The sequence below is a fragment of the Chelonia mydas genome, chromosome 11 (assembly GCF_015237465.2).
Source record: "Chelonia mydas isolate rCheMyd1 chromosome 11, rCheMyd1.pri.v2, whole genome shotgun sequence".
Taxonomy (NCBI): Eukaryota; Metazoa; Chordata; order Testudines; family Cheloniidae; genus Chelonia; species Chelonia mydas.
In genome coordinates this window covers 64,227,333-64,244,571 of record NC_051251.2, presented here as the reverse complement: position 1 = coordinate 64,244,571, position 17,239 = coordinate 64,227,333, and the positions used below count along the sequence as shown (strand labels likewise).

Sequence of the window (17,239 nt, the reverse complement as noted above, 5' to 3'; positions counted from 1 at the left end):
CTGCCACCCCCCTCCCTCCCCCACCCCCCAACGTTCGTCTGTGCCTCATAGTTTGGAGATCTCTGCTCTAAGGAATCATGTATGCGTTCTCAATGAAGATGGGTTCATCCTTCAAATTTAAGCTAATAATCCAAGGAAAAGTATCATCCAAAGAAGGAGGAAGGTGTGGATCTCATTAAGTCTTCTAGCACATGCAGTGTTTTATAGCGTAATGTATCTTGCTTTTGTAAAACGCTGTTTCTTTCATATTTCTTCTACTACTTTCTCAAATTGCTTGCTCAGTGAAGTGTCTGTTGCTTACACTTTATATCCATTTCAGTTGCAGCTGATAAAAGGCCTCCAAACTAGTCTGTGTGGCTGAAAAGATGAGCCTTGCACTGCATCTTGAAGTCCATCCAACTCTGGCTCTCGCAGACAGCCTGAGGGAGAAAGTTTCACAGATAGGGAACTTCTGCCATGAGTCTTTAATTCTCCTTCTGAATTAAAATCTAAGGACTATCACCAGAAGCTCCTCTGCTGTCAATTTACCAAACTATTTTACATCAATTTATCAAAGTACCACAAAAATCAACTCATCTGAGGTAGTGTTCCGCAAATTTATCAGGTATAAAAGTTAAGGAAATTGCAGGTTATAAATTGGAAGCAGAAGTTAGCTTTTTACCACCTACCATACTGCATGTAATTCTGTGGTGGCAACTTAATCATTAATGCATAGACTGGGAGACTACATATCCTAAGTCCAAGGAGCCTACCTCTCCCCAGCTAGCAAAATACACGTGCCTGTTTTATGTTACCTCATGTGTTGTAGGTTGGTTTCTGAGACTGAAAGTCTTATTCTTAAGCACTGAAACTTGGTAGCAGATTTTATGGTGTAAAGCAGCAGCTGTGGGAAATAGGAGGGGAATTCCACTAACTTCTCATTCCTGTATCATTTGCAGATGGGAGAAGGCTGGCCAAGTGAGCAGGGAGCTCTGGGAAAAAGCTGGACAACAGGGACTGCTGGGTGTCAATATATCAGAAAAACATGGTGGCATTGGAGGGGATCTGCTCTCTTCAGCAGTGGTCTGGGAGGAGCAGTAAGTACAAGACACTGCAGCAAGAATCCAGTTGGTACTGTTAAAAGATTGTATTTGTTCATATGATTTCCTGATTCCTGTTGTAAGGAGAGTGTGTTCACAGACCGTAATAGTCTTTTCCTTTCACAGAACTGATAATTTAGACAGGCATAAGTACCCCCTACTTTAGATATTTCAGATTTTCTTAAATAATAAATATCATAGTAGTATATTTTTAGGACTGCTGGGAGAGGAGGGGAAATGTTCTCCTTAGACTGGTGGGTGATCCAATGGTTTGGCAGTGAAAGTACATTCTATAAATAAGAACATGGATGTCACAAGTTAAAATTGTGTTAGTCATTTTGACGGCTTTTAGTGTACATTTTTTTTGAGTTTTGGTTCTCTGGTTTTAACAGTGTAAAATTCAACAGATCAATCACTGTCACATTTTCTTCTAAAGTTTACTTTTACTCTTCAAGGATGTATGTTAATTGTACTGGCCCAGGATTCAGCCTTCATTCAGATATTGTCATGCCCTATATTGCAAACTATGGCTCAGAAGAACAGATTGAACGGTTTATCCCTGAAATGTCTGCAGGCAAATGTATTGGTGCTATAGCCATGACAGAACCTGGGGCTGGCAGGTAAGGCGAAAAGGATAACAGATGGGCTTTACATACATGTTGCTTACCTAATCTCACTGAGTAAAAACTTTGAGTTTCATAGTTATATGACCATCTTACTGATTAGGCAGTAGCCCGGAATAGCTAGAACCACAAAAATAACCTTTAATTATGGATTGCTGTTTTACGCTTTGTCATTTCAGGATGCCTGTTCCAAACCCATGAACTTGCCATCAGCCCTAGGACAAATAGGGTTTTGTGTTTGTTTTAGATTCTCCATAAACAGTCACTAGCCTACTTGTTGCATGGACACTCTTTAATGTGAAATGTAATAACTTAGTAAAGGAGGCTTGACTTATTCCATATAATGCTGTCAGAATTTGGCAAGAGGGCCTATTTCCTTGTCCTGTATAGAATAGAGTTCTCTTTCCTGTACTCTTATTCCTATAAGGGCAGACAGTAGGATTATTGGGTAGATTACTGATTCAGGATTATTCTCTTCAATCTGCTAAGCAGAGGGGAGCCCAGTGGGGAGCTGTGCCTTCTATGCTGTGTCCCCCCTGGTCTTAGACAGCAAAAGTCTCTCTGCATGAGAACCATAAGCTGACCTCTAACTATATGTGGAGGGTGCCAAGCTGAGTGGCTGATATCTGCTTTCTGGGGCAGCCCTAAATTGGTGGGCCATGTCACAATAAGATGCTGCTGAGCTAATAGATATTATTTGTGCACATGGTACTTCGGCTGTGAGACGGTATCTCACTTTGAAAGTGAAGTAGAACCATGTGCTGTACTGAAGATGCAGAGGTTCATCATTCATAGACATAACACACTTGTGGTTTCCATAATATTCTCTCGTCCCTTTTTAATACATCCCTGAATCCTATTGTACGTAGCACTATCCACAAGGAGTTCTAGGATCTTCATTATTTTATACTAGGATTATTTTTTAAATGTGAACTTCATGCCACTGCTGGATTGTTCTCTTAAATAACTTTCTTTTCTTGCCAATCAATTTTAGTGATTTGCAGGGTGTACGAACATATGCAAAAAAGGATGGAAGTGATTGGATTCTGAATGGAAGTAAGGTATGTGAACGGATGTGCTCTGATTTATGGTGCTTGGGTACTGAATCATCCAGTTAGTGACAGAATTTATTTCATTCTACAGCTACTTTCCCAGAATTTAGTGTTTCTATCCCCTGTGTTTTTCCTTTTCTTTGAGTTACATCTTATAGAAGAATTCATGTTACCCAGCCATCCAACTTATGATGCTGACAATTTATGGGTCAATCAGCAGAGCAGACTCTTCTTTGCAGCTTTTATTGGAGAACAAAAAGGCGGCCCGATCATAAGATTTTTGTTCTTTTCCTTGACTGGTATAGTCAGTCTGCACAATATAGCCAAGGGCCAGACTGTTTCTCAGTTCAGTGGAGTTGGTAGCAGAATAGCCACCCTGCTATGCGGTCCCCCGTCAGTTGAGGGAAACAAACTAAAATCTTTATTCCTTTACTGCGTCAACATAAAAATGGAATCTTTATTCAGTGAATGTATTGTTTATTGATAAATTCCATATTAGATGCCAACCACATATTGAGCTGCTATAAGGCTGGCAGCGTGTACCCATCTCATTTAACCCCTAATACAAAGAATTAAGAAGATTGAAGTAGGGGATTGTCATTCTAAAAACTTTTAAATGACACTGCTGTTAGTTGAAAACTTTTAAAACTAAAAACTCTTAGTGTTATAGTTCTGTCCTGGTACTTGATTTTTTTTGAGTATTGGGATAGTTGGTTTAGTAAAATTTTGTTTTAAAAACGATGAATCATAGGTGACCACAGGGTGTAGTGGTTAACAGGTAGACTAAGGGTATGTCTACACTACGAAATTAGGTCGATATTATATGTCTGTTTTTAGAAATTGATTTTATACAGTTGATTGCATATGTCCACACTAAGCACATTAAGTCAGTGGAGTGCGTCCTCACTACCGTGGCTAGCATCGACTTAGGGAGCGGTGCACTGTGGGTAGCTATCCCACAGTTCCCGCAGTCTCTGCTGCCCATTGGAATTCTGGGCTAAGCTCCCAATGCCTGATGAGGCAAAAACATTGTCGCGGGTGGTTTTGGGTACATGTCGTCAGTCGCCCCTCCCTCCGTGAAAGCAACGGCAGACCATCGTTTTGCACCTTTTTTCCGTGCGGATGCCATACTGCTTTCAGCAGATGGTGCAGTAGGACTGCTAACCGTTGTCATCCGCCACTTCCGCTGCAACTCTGCTCTGCTGCTATTGTCTCAATAGAGAATTTCTCCATGTTGTCTGTCATGGGCTCCCGGGTACGTGTGGGCAACGGCAGACAATCGTTCCGCGCCCTTTTTTCTGCGCAGACGCCATACGACGGCAAGCATGGAGCCCGCTCGGATCACTTTGGCAATTAGGAGTGCATTAAACACCACGCGCATTATCCAGCAGTATATGCAGCACCAGAATCTGGCAAAGCGAAACCGGGCGAGTAGGTGACGTCAGCGCGGTGACAAGAGGGATGAGGACATGGACACAGACTTCTCTCAAAGCACGGGCCCTGGCAATGCAGGCATCATGGTACTAATGGGACAGGTTCATGCCATGGAACGCCGATTCTGGGCCCAGGAAACAAGCACAGACAGGTGGAACCGCATAGTGTTGCGGGTCTGGGACGATTCCCAGTGGCTGCAAAACTTTTGCATGCGTAAGGGCACTTTCATGGAACTTTGTGACTTGCTTTCCCCTGCCCTGAAGCGCATGAATACCAAGATGAGAGCAGCCCTCACAGTTGAGAAGTGAGTGGCAATAGCCCTGTGGAAGCTTGCAATGCCAAACAGCTACCGGTCAGTTGGGAATCAATTTGGAGTGGGCAAATCTACTATGGGGGCTGCTGTGATGCAACTAGCCAACGCAATCAAAGATCTGCTGATATCAAGGGTAGTGACCCTGGGAAATGTGCAGGTCACAGTGGATGGCTTTGCTGCAATGGGATTCCCTAACTGTGGTGGGGCCATAGATGGAAGCCATATCTCTATCTTGGCACCGGAGCACCAAGCCGGCGAGGACATAAACCTCAAGGGGTACTTTTCAATAGTGCTGCAAGCACTGGTGGATCACAAGGGACGTTTCACCAACATCAACGTGGGATGGCCAGGAAAGGTACATGACGCTCGCATCTTCAGGAACTCTGGCCTGTTTCAAAAGCTGCAGGAAGGGACTTTATTCCCAAACCAGAAAATAACCATTGGGGATGTTGAAATGCCTATAGTTATCCTTGGGGACCCAGCCTACCCCTTAACGCCATGGCTCATGAAGCCATACACAGGCAGCCTGGACAGTAGTCAGGAGTTGTTCAACTACAGGCTGAGCAAGTGCAGAATGGTGGTAGAATGTGCATTTGGACGTTTAAAAGCGTGCTGGCGCAGTTTACTGACTCGGTTAGACCACAGCGAAACCAATATTCCCACTGTTATTACTCCTTGCTGTGCGCTCCACAATATCTGTGAGAGTAAAGGGGAGACGTTTATGGCGGGGTGGGAGGTTGAAGCAAATTGCCTGGCCGCTGGTTACGCGCAGCCAGACACCAGGGCGGTTAGAAGAGCACAGGAGGGTGCGGGGCACATCAGAGAATCTTTCATGACTGGCCAGGCTACGGTGTGAAAGTTCTGTTTGTTTCTCCTTGATGAAACCCCCCGCCCCTTGGTTCACTCTACTTCCCTATAAGATAACCACCCTCCGCTCCTCCCTTCAGTCACCGCTTGCAGAGGCAATAAAGTCATTCATGCATTCTTTATTAATTCATCACACAAATAGGGGGATAACTGTCTGGGTGAGGAGGCTATGGAACTTAGGGAGGAGGGCGGCTGGTTACACAGGGGCTGTAGCGGTGGTCTGTGCTCCTGCTGCCTTTCCTGCAGCTCAACCATACGCTGGAGCATATTAGTTTGATCCTCCAGCAGACTCAGCATTGAATCCTGCCTCCTCTCATCACGCTGCCACCACCTTTCAGCTTCAGCCCTCTCTTCAGCCCGCCACCTCTCCTCCCGTTCATTTTGTGCTTTCCTGCACTCTGACATTGTCTACCTCCACACATTCGTTTGTGCTCTGTCAGTGTGGGAGGACAGCATGAGCTCAGAGAACATTTCATCATGAGTGCGTTTTTTTTTTTTTTTGTTTTTGTTTTTTTTGCCTTCTAATCTTCACTAGCCTCTGGGAAGGAGAAGATCCTGTGATCCTTGAAACACATGCAGCTGGTGGAGGAAAAAAAAGGGTCAGTGGTATTTAAAGACATTTTATAGAACAATGGGTACGCTCTTTCACGGTAAACCTTGCTGTTAACATTACATACATAGCACATGTGCTTTTGTTCCAAGGTCGCATTTTGCCTCCCCCCAGCGCGTGGCTACTCCCTCACCCCTCCCCGTGGCTAACAGCGGGGAACATTTCTGTTCAGCCACAGGCAAACAGCCCAGCAGGAACGGGTGTCCTGAATGTCCCCTTAAAAAAAGCACCCTATTTCAACCAGGTGACCATGAATGATATCACTCTCCTGAGGATAACACAGAGAGATAAAGAATGGATGTTGTTTGAATGCCAGCAAACATACACTGCAATGCTTTGTTCTAAATGATTCCCGAGTAAGTGCTACTGGCCTGGTGTGGTAAAGTGTCCTGCCATGGTGGATGGAATAAGGCTGCCCTCCCCAGAAACCTTTTGCAAAGGCTTTGGGAGTACATCCAGGAGAGCCGCAAATGCCAGGGCAAACTAATCATTAAACATGCTTGTTTTTAAACCGTGTATAGTATTTTAAAAGGTACTCACCAGAGGTCCCTTCTCCGCCTGGCGGGTCTGGGAGGCAGCCTTGGGTGGGTTCGGAGGGTACTGGCTCCAGGTCCAGGGTGAGAAACGGTTCCTGGCTGTCGGGAAAACCGGTTTCTCTGCTTGCTTGCTGTGAGCTATCTACAACTTCTTCATCTTCATCATCTTCCTCGTCCCCCAAACTTGCTTCAGTATTGCCTCCATCTCCATTGAAGGAGTCAACACGGCTGGGGTAATGGTGGCTGAACCCCCTAAAATGGCATGCAGCTCATCATAGAAGCGGCATGTTTGGGGCTCTGACCCGGAGCGGCCGTTTGCCTCTCTGGTTTTCTGGTAGCCTTGCCTCAGCTCCTTAAGTTTCACGCGGTACTGCTTCAGGTCCCTGTTATGGCCTCTGTCCTTCATGCCCTGGGAGATTTTGCCAAATGTTTTGGCATTTCAAAAACTGGAACGTAGTTCTGATAGCACGGATTCTTCTCCCCATACAGTGATCAGATCCTGAACCTCCTGTTCGGTCCATGCTGGAGCTCTTTTGCGATTCTGGAACTCCATCATAGTCACCTCTGCTGATGAGCTCTGCACTCATGTGCAGCTTGCCACACTGGCCAAACAGGAAATTGAAATTCAAAAGTTCGCAGGCCTTTTCCTGTCTGCCTGGCCAGTGCATCTGAGTTGAGAGCGCTGTCCAGAGCGGTCACAATGGAGCACTCTGGGATAGCTCCCGGAGGCCAGTACCGTCTAATTGCATCCACAATATCTCAAATTCGACCCAGCAAGGCCAATTTCAGCGCTAATCCCCTTGTCTGGGGTGGAGTAAGGAAATCGATTTTAAGAGCCCTTTGAGTCGAAAAAAAGGGCTTCGTCGTGTGGACGGGTGCAGGGTTAAATCGATTTAACGCTGCTAAATTCAACCTCAACTCCTAGTGTAGACCAGGGCTTTGAGAACATTTCTATACCAACTTGGGCCTCAGTTTCCCTATTTGTAATGTGGTGGTGGTGGTGATTCTTGCCTGTATGGGTAAAAATGCTTTGAAATCTTTGGATGAAAACACAAAGTAGTAATAGTATTTTGATTTCAATATATTTCAAAGATTCTTCCTGCTGTGAATTGCCTATTACTTTTAGGCATATTTATGGGCTAAATCTGTGTGTGTTGGCAGAGCCTAGCACAGTGGGGCCTTGTCTAGATTGTGGCTTTTGGCCACTGCAGTAATAAAATAATAAAACCGTAAGTGTTTATATGTATTTGTCCGTAAGTATGTAAAAGATACTGTTTAAATAGATAAACTTAATAGGTTGCATGCCTGAACCTAGGCAAGACAAGGCAGTGCAATCATTTTTTGGTTGGCATAGTTAGGAATATGAATCTAATTTTTATACTTGGCATGTCTGTGTCTATATTCTGCCTGTCGTGTGTGATATCAGAATTTGACTTAAAACATACAATACAGCGAAGGCAACTGTAAGTTTCCACCCACTGTAGCATGCGTCAGTGTTTCATACAATATTAAATATGAGTAGACAGCATATTGTACAGAATTACAGAGATTTGCTATAGTAATGGAGAACCTCCCAGTGATTTTCCACTTCATACCTTAACATTTTAACTTTTGGAAGAGGTCATCTGCATGTTAGTTGGCATTCTTGTTCATAAAAGGAATCTATAATAGAGATAACACTGAATTAAAAATCTGAATTTAAATGCCTCTGAACTTTAGGAATATTAAAAATAAATACAAATGTGGTTCTTTGATTTTTTTAATCTGTCCCCTGTCTTTATAATGGGGTAGAGTCAACCAGAACCTCAGACCCCAGCACCCTTTAACTTTGGGGTGTTTGTTTGCAATCCAGATCCGAATTATGCCACTTGAACCCATCTCTCCTTTTGTAGACTGTTCTGGAGCACTTTGGGTTTTTTATGCATCTGGACTTTATGAACCTTTTGGACACTTACTTACAGCTTTCATTTTTTGTATACTGTTCATTTGTAGAAGTGTGTGACAGTTCGTGTACTGCTACTTTATAATCTTCTTCCTAGCTACCTGCCAGCTAACATGCAGCATTATTCCATCTTGGGTTTTTTTTTTTAAACAGGTATTCATCACTAATGGCTGGATGAGTGATTTAGTGATTGTGGTGGCTGTTACAAACCGTGAGGCCCGCTCCCCTGCTCATGGGATCAGCCTTTTTCTGGTGGAGAATGGAATGAAAGGATTCATCAAAGGACGCAAGCTGGAAAAAATAGGCCTGAAAGCACAGGTAAGTCATCTGAGCCTTACCGTGTGCTAGACTTTGAGGCAGTCTAAAAGGACTTGTTACTCCTTGGGGTACTTTAAGTACAGATCAAATGTAGCTGTAGTAATACTTCAGTTCATAGTTTTAACTGCAAGAGCAGGATATTCTAAATTAGACTGTAAGGGTGGGTTGCAGTTGAGTGAAATTTATATTGAAAGCAAACAGCCTCCAGGGAATATATGTAATTTGGGCTGTAGAAGTTAGGAACTGGATAAGAGGAAAATCTGAGGAAGAGTGAGTTTGATATTAGATATTTTATTTAAAACAATTTTTAGGACACAGCAGAGTTGTTTTTTGAAGATGTACGTTTGCCAGCCAGTGCCTTGCTTGGACAAGAAAACAAAGGGTTCTACTATTTGATGGCAGAGCTCCCTCAGGTAAGACTGACACAAACCTACACTGTTCAGGAAAAGCACAAAGACTTTATTTTGGTCTTTGCTTGGAACCGCCACCTGCAGTTTATGGATTATGGCGAGACACCTCAGTTTCAGAAGATGCCTACAACCACAGTTTGCTGATACTTTTATTTTTTTAGTGGTAGGAATTCTGCACTGCAAATCAAAGTGAAGCATCTTGGTATATCAGTGAAATAGCTTGCAATCTAGTAGTTTCTATTCAAATAATTTTATTATGATACCATGTTAGGGTACTATTTTAGTCAGGGAAGGTATAATAATTGCTACAGAAAGGATTATTACATGTACAGTAACTCCTCACTTAAAGTCGTCCCGGTTAACCTTATTTCGTTGTTACGTTGCTGATCAGTTAGGGAATGTGCTCGTTTAAAGTTGTGCAGTGCTCCCTTATCACTCGTTTGGCAGCCGCCTGCTTTGTCCACTGCTTGCAGGAAGAGCAGCCTGTTGCAGCTAGCTGGTGGGGGCTTGGAACGAGGGCGGACCGGCAGCCCCCCATCAGCTCCCCGCTCCCCTAAGTTCCCTGTGCGTCAGCCGCCCAGCAGGCTACCAATTGATGGGCATTTCAGCTGTCCCTCCCCCCACGGTCATGTGCTGCTCCTGCCCTCTGCCTTGGAGCTGCTCTCCGAGCCTCCTGCTTGCTTTGGGGGTGGGGGAAGGACACCCGGACATTAGCCTCCCCCTGCTCCTGCACCCCACTTACTCCATCTCCATAGAGTAGGGGGGACACACGACGGGGCTAGGAATGGAGGGAGCTTCCTGGTAGCAGCTGCTGTGGTCCTAGCTTGCTGATTAACTTAACAAGGTAGTGCACTTAAGTGTGGTGTCAGCGTACTTAAAGGGGAAATGTGCCTCACACTCACACACACATGGTGTGTGTCTCTGTCTCTGTCACCATTAAATTAGGCTTGAATAAAGATTGGGAGTGGATGGGTCATTACACAAAGTGAAACTATTTCCCCATGCTTATTTTTTTCCCCCTACGGTTACTCACACCTTCTTGTCAACTGTTGGAAATGCGCCATCCTGATTATCACTACAAAAGGTATTCCCCCCCCCCCCCCCAATAATAGCTCATCTTAATTGATCACTCTTGTTATAGTGGGTATGGCAACACCCATTTTTTTCATGTTCTCTGTGTGTATGTATATATATCTTCATCGGATGCATGCAGTGGAAAATACAATAGGCCGTGGGTTTTAGCCCCCGAAAGCTTATGCTCAAATAAATTTGTTAGTCTCTAAGGTGCCACAAGTACTCCTCGTTCTTTTTACCTTGTAGAGTGTGAGGCTACATTAACAACGAGTTAACCCTTGAGGGCTCAGCCAATTGCTAGTTCATCATTTAGCAGTAAGGCGTTCCCTGGGAAATATCCCACCCTCTGACTTCACCACCTCAACCAAGCTTCACAATCATCATCGCTGTGTACCAGTATTAAATTGTTTGTTTAAAGCTTATAGTGTGTGTGTGTGTGTGTGTGTGTATGTGGATACATATATAATCTTTTGTCTGGAAAAAAAAATTTCCCTGGAACCTGACCTCTCCCCCCCCCCCCCCCCATTTACATTTAATTCTTATGGGGAAATCGGATTCGCTGAACATTGTTTTGCTTAAAGTCACATTTTTCAGGAACAGAACTACAACGTTAAGTGAGGAGTTACTGTATCAAGTTTTCATACCTGATTTCAAGACCAGACCTCTCAGTCAATAGCACGGGTGTGAAGAACACAAGATTAGAACAGACTTTAAAAATTGAATGCTACGAACCACTGTGGTATCATCTTAACACTTGTGCACTCAGCTCAATAGTTTTAAATATGCTCTTTTTGCCCTCTGTAAGCCTCTTAGTGCAGAGTTGACTTTTCTTTGTGTTTAAAGGCGAATGCAAAATGCACACCTGCAACTCTTTTACCAGTGGGAATATATGCTAGATAAACTACTTTCTCAATCTATTTAATAAAAAAACTGAAAAGTGGAAGCATTTTGTAGAGCTCAAAGTGGCTTGTCTTATTAGTAGAACTGAACACAGTTGATCAGTTAATGCAGGTTTGGAAGAGCAGAGAGGAAACTCAGATGCCAAAACCATGACTCTGCTTTTGTCATAAAGCATAAACTATGACTTTGTAGTTGCATCATCTAATAAAAATCATGTTTACTTAATTTTACCCTATATGTTAAATATGAGACCTACTGTTTCACTGTGCAAATTCCATACATTATTTAGTTCTTTCAAAGAAAATATTTCAGTGGTTTGAAAAAAAAAAAAAAACACAGCAGCAGTGCTCATGAGCACCCCTACAGTAGTGAACCAGATTATTTACATGGTTAAGCTAAAAACAATTCTGCAGGAAATGGATCTTAGTTTAAATCTTTTCATAGTTTATGAGAATGGGGAGAAAATTATAAACTTTTAAATGTATTTAGACTAGTGGTTCTCAAACTTTTTTTCCACAGACCACTTGAAAATTGCTGAGGGTCTCAGCAGACCACTTAATTGATCTTTTGATCTTAATGATCTGTTGTTTGTACCATTAGCTAACTATTGTAAAGCGCTTCGGATAAAAGTGCTATATGAAAAAACCCTTCATAATTTACGTTTTTTTGTTCTACAAATAAAAGCGCACACCTCATATTTTAATATCAGTAGTCTTACCTTTCAAATGCGATGGATGTGCCCTTTCTCCCCTGCCACGGCAGCCCCCGAGGTGGGGCTGGGAAGGAGGGGGTCTCCTCTGCCACAGCAGCCACAGAGCTGAGGCTGGGGGAAGGAGGGCCATCTCTCCCTGGCAGCCGCAGCCGTGGACCTGGGGAAAATCGCCTCTTTCTCTGGCTGCCGCAGCCCTGCACATCCCAAATTCCTCCACCCCCTCTTCTCACCCCACTGCCCCCGCCCAAAGGTCATCACCTCAACTTACATGTGCATCTTCTTCAGGGTCCAGGCACCTAATTAATGGAGCCACGCCTGCACGGCTCCACTAATTAGGTGGGTGGTTCTTCATTCTCTTGTGTGCGGCCGCCCAGGCATGCACCTTGGAGGGAACTATCCTTGGACCACCTGAATAGAGCTCATGGACCACAGTCTGAGAACCTCTGATTTAGACAGTGTCCTTCTAAAACTTGTTTACTGTTTTATTTGAACTGAAAGATTAAAATCAAATTACTGAAAGATCTGAGCCAAATTGTTTCCATTAAGTCAATGGGAGTATTACATATCACTTTTAGATTTCTTTTTTTCCTGTAGTCCTGTTTATGAAACTTTGGAATGTCACTAAGAACTTTTAAAATTTGGGTCCCACCAAGACAATTGTGTCTAATAGAGTGACAATATTTTCAATTATGCAGTATGTCTAGTTAAAACTTAATGGCACAGAACAAAACTAACACTAACAGTCATAACTAAACTTTTGTTTCCCAACCTATGTGTGTATCTGTTTGTGTAGAGAAATTTGAGATTAGTTGCATTGGATAAGAACTCTCAGATTCTTTATCACTTCTGTCTCCAAGGAAAGACTGTTGATTGCTGATATGGCACTTGCCAGCTGTGAATTCATGTTTGAAGAAACAAGGAACTATGTTAAACAAAGAAAAGCTTTTGGGAAAACAATTGCACATTTACAGGTAAGCTTAAACCAAGAAAAAGAGACAGAAATCCTTCTTTTTGTCTGTTTCTGTATCAGTATAGATACATGTAATATATGTAACTTTCATTTCAATAGAGGTGTTAGTCCAGTGGTTTTGCTTGCCTGTTTTCAAAGGTTCTAAAGTTGGATTAGAAGCAAGTACAACTCTAACCCGATATAACGCGACCCAGTCTAACATGAATTCAGATATAATGTGGTAAAGGGGGCTGGTCTGGGGGGCGGGGCTGCGCACACCTGCGGATCATCAGCAAGTTCGATATAACACGGTTTCACCTATAACGCAGTAAGATTTTTTTTTTTTTTTTTTTGGGCTCCCGAGGACAGCGTTATATCGGGTAGAGGTGTACCTGGAATGACTCTGCTTTCTCTCTCATGTTTGGTTTTAAATTAAACATGACTAAGTGCTCTTGAGATAACATTGCTGCTGCTGCTTTCAGATTTGAAGTAGACATTGCATTGCTGACCTGGTTTATGAATATATAGTGACAATAGTTTTGTTTATAAAATGGCATTTTACTGTCTAAGGCTCTGATCCTACAATGCATTGTCATGGATGGACCTCTGCATATGAGCTGAATCCTATTGACTTGGGTGGACTTCCGGGCATGGGGGTCCACCTGTGCACAGTGCATTGCAGGATCAGGGCCTACCTGAGATTGATACTAGGCAAGTTTTTCACAGCAGGGAACTTGTTTTTTTTAATGCCTGTGAAGTGTTAAGCAAATAAGTATTTTATAAAGTCTTCAGTTTTATGGCTAGTGTAAATGATTCCTCAGCTGCGAGGCAACTAAATGCACAAGTGACTCCACATAAGAAGTTATATATTGTCCACAGTGCATATTATTCTTGCAGCCATTAATGAGAGTCAGGTGTGAGTTTTGAGACCATGGCTCTACTTCTTGTTCAGAATCATGAAAACAGGCTCCGCTTCTCACAGTATCTTTTTTCTAATCAGAGTAACTTTTGTTAACCATAGTCTAGTAAATACAGACTCAGGGATTCTACCTGCGAATGTAGCAATTTTCAGAAGGTACTGCTTATTTTTTTTCTTAATACACGAGTGATCTTAACAGTTTCAGTGTAAAACCCTAGGTAGGGGGGTTATTCTGAAAAAAATGTTAAACATTTTAATGAGAACGTTGGCCAAGTTCCAGTGTTTGTGATGCATAGAAACTGAATTATACAGGTTGGAGAACGGTAGCCGCCTTGTTAATTGAAATGTGCCCTTGAGATCTAACTAAAAACGTCAAGAATTCCCAGTTTTGAGTCCTGATCCTTTTCCTGTTATGTCAAAGGCAGATCTGTCATTGATTTCAGCAAGAGCAGAATTGGGCCCTTAGAAGTAAGACATCTTAAGTATCAATTCATAATTTCCAGGTGTGATTTAGCATTTCCAATGTCTATACTTAGCACTGTGGAAATACATCTTTTAAAAACTAGGTTTAGTGCTGAGAGTTAGCTTTAAAGCAAGACAACCACTCTCCAATAAACTTTTTAAAATAAAGTATTTTTATCAAAACATTATGCAGCCTGTGCTTTTCTGTGTTTCCTTTCCTTTCATTGCTGATTGCTAAAATGTGTCTGTAATCAAAAGCTGACTGCTTTCTAATTAGTCTGCTGTCTTGCCTAATTCATTTATTACAGGGTTTGAAATCAGTCTATTTGTTTCTGTAGCTTGGATAAAGGAAATGATGAAGCCCACTGATATAGGAGTTTAAGAACTTGAGAAAAGACTTGTTGACTTGTCTTTTTCATTCCCCTGGCTAGTGTAAGGACTACTACCACATAGTTGAGTTTTTGCCCAGCCTAGTTTTATGTAATGTTACAAGTGGACTTCTTCTTTTTCCACAGTATAGCAGATCTCAATGTTAGGAAACTTTCCCTGACAGCCAGTCTAAACTTTCTTTTGTTCAGTTGTATCCATTTATTCCTATTTGTATCTCTTTGAACCTCTCGTTTCCCTCTGTGGACTTGAATTTTAATTATTCTTTAATAAAAGATATTTGATAAATAAATTTTTTGGATTGTGATATTATACCTTTAAAATAAATTTTGCATTGAAGAAAATAGTACTTTATGGAACTGCTAATAAACTAGGGAAATTCCTGTATGCGGTATGGTTGTACTTGTGTCAATCCCAGGATATTAGAGAGACAAGGTGGGTGAGGAAGTTGGTCCAATAAAAGATATTACCTCAGCCATCTTGTCTCTCTAGGGAAATTACCAGCTGTTAAGAATAGAAACACATTTTTACCAGAAGGGGGAGCTCAAGTTGCTAAAACATTCGGTAAAGGGCACTGGGTTTTACGATCTAGGAATTTATAGACTCAAACTTCTGTTATCTATTTATTTTTAAATAAGAAAAACATATGACTTTGTGAGTGAAAGACCAGATTTTATAGCTTTTCTTTGATTCACAGGTTCCTTGACTCTGAGCAAATCCTATTTGATTAGATTGGCAGAAATGAGTCCGTTAAAAGAAATGGAAATGAAGCTGCTTTTAGTTTAACAGAACTCTAGCTGCTGTATTGGTATGCCATCTTTCCTGTGGTGGTGTTTCCTTCATGCAGAACATTGCATTTTTTTTTTTTAAAGGCATTTCCTTGCAATGACCTTATGGGCATCTTTTGCTTTCACTGGTTTGTTTTAAAATATTTCCTGATTTTTAAATACAAAACATTTTCCCCTCCCAACAAAAATCAGACAGTGCAGCACAAGTTAGCAGAACTGAAAACTCAGATTTGCGTGGGCCGGGCGTTCGTGGACAGCTGTCTCCAGCTGCATGAGGGGAAACGTCTGGACTCCTCCACAGCTTCCATGGCAAAATACTGGTATGCATGTTAAAACAGTTTGAAAATGTTACTTATATGAACTTTTCTGGTTTCTAACATTGGAGTAACCAACCCAAATTTTTAGCCCTAAAGGTAACATTGTATGTGATTAAATCATTGTCTGCGTCTAACATCAGAATTTATTAGCCCAAACTACAGTGATGCATGTGGTATACAGAGAGATACATACACTGAATATTGGTATTGGTTAATCAAATAATTTCAAAATTAGTTACTTAGTGTTGGCTTTTAGGAGAAAAGTCTCTTGAGCAATGTGATCCAAATTCAACTTAATTAAATAGTTTTTCACCTGAGAATTAGTTTGTTTTTAAAAACCATTTAATTATACAGCTGAAATACTTTAAAAACCAAAGGTGGATCTTACTGGGATTCCCTTGCATAATATTTATAAAATATGAAATAAAAGTTTTGGATATATTTGATAAATCCTGACATAAGAGTTAGGTACTTGACCTAGCCATTTTCTGAGAACTATCTGATTTCAGGAAGAAATAATTAGCTACCTCTTTATTGCTGTTGCTGAGATTGAGCTATTCTTCCTTTTCAAAGATCCATTTTTTAACTGGACAGAAAAAGCCCCAGGAACTTTTTTTGCAGTTATTTATTAACTTGTGTTTAACCAGACAAAGTTAGACAAGTAGAAACATCTAAGGTAATACCTTTGTCCCGGTGCCAGATTGTTAGCTGCAAAAGTGGGGAGAAAATGAAGACTAGAAAGTGGCAGAACATTTGCAGAAAATGTATAAGTTTTAATCCTTTAAAAAAAGTATGCAAAAAATGCCACAGGAATCCAGATAGAACATTTACATTAAAAGGAACAATTTTGATTGAGTGTTTCTTGGCACGGATTATACCAAAATACCTGGTACAGAAGCAGAGGCATTTAGCTTTGTGGAGGAGGATATAACTAATGCCAGCCTAAATTCTTTCATCAATGGATTTTCCAAAGCAAGAAACTTGCAAAATCACCAAAATTCCTACACCCACAATGTTTGGTGGCCTTGTCCATATAGGTAATGGAATTTCTGTAACTTTTCCACAGAACTTGAATAGGTTTAAAAATTGCTTGAACAGAGAAACTGCTTCTTTCTCTGGCACCAGTATCCTGCACTTCATTTGACTATACAGTAGTTGATATCCTTACTTTCTTTCTTAAGATTTAACCAAAATTGACTATTTTGGTTGGAGGTAGGTGCTTAGTTAAATAAGATAAATTTTTTGAAAGCATTATACATCTTTACTGCTGATTTCTGTTGAAAGATCTATAGGTTTTATTGTGTTGTTAACCATTACAGTATTTAAATTAATCTGAAAATCTATTTAGGATGGATAGTTTCATCAAGACATCATTTTATGGTTAAATGTGGTGTAATATAATTCACGAGAAAACATTGCAGTGGAGCATGCTTGAGAAGAGAGAATTTTATGTACTCTTTCCTATGAAAAGGAAATTGACTTGACTAATCATTTTTCATTTGTTTTTGCTATTGTTGAAGTTACTTTTTTGCATTCTGCAAGCATGC

The 17,239-nt window shown here is 41.4% G+C and overlaps 1 protein-coding gene across 2 annotated transcripts in view; it reads left to right on the top strand.

Annotated features, from left to right (window-relative positions):
• The window catches only part of ACADL (acyl-CoA dehydrogenase long chain), a 37,149-nt gene that overhangs the window by 15,128 nt on the left and 4,782 nt on the right, over positions 1-17,239 (top strand). For both annotated transcript variants that reach the window (XM_043525387.1, XM_037912649.2), the window contains exons 3-9: positions 939-1,076; positions 1,535-1,699; positions 2,697-2,763; positions 8,610-8,774; positions 9,086-9,187; positions 12,728-12,841; positions 15,568-15,695. In XM_043525387.1, the coding sequence (XP_043381322.1) occupies positions 939-1,076; positions 1,535-1,699; positions 2,697-2,763; positions 8,610-8,774; positions 9,086-9,187; positions 12,728-12,841; positions 15,568-15,695 (879 nt within the window). The remainder of the gene's footprint in view (positions 1-938; positions 1,077-1,534; positions 1,700-2,696; positions 2,764-8,609; positions 8,775-9,085; positions 9,188-12,727; positions 12,842-15,567; positions 15,696-17,239) is intronic.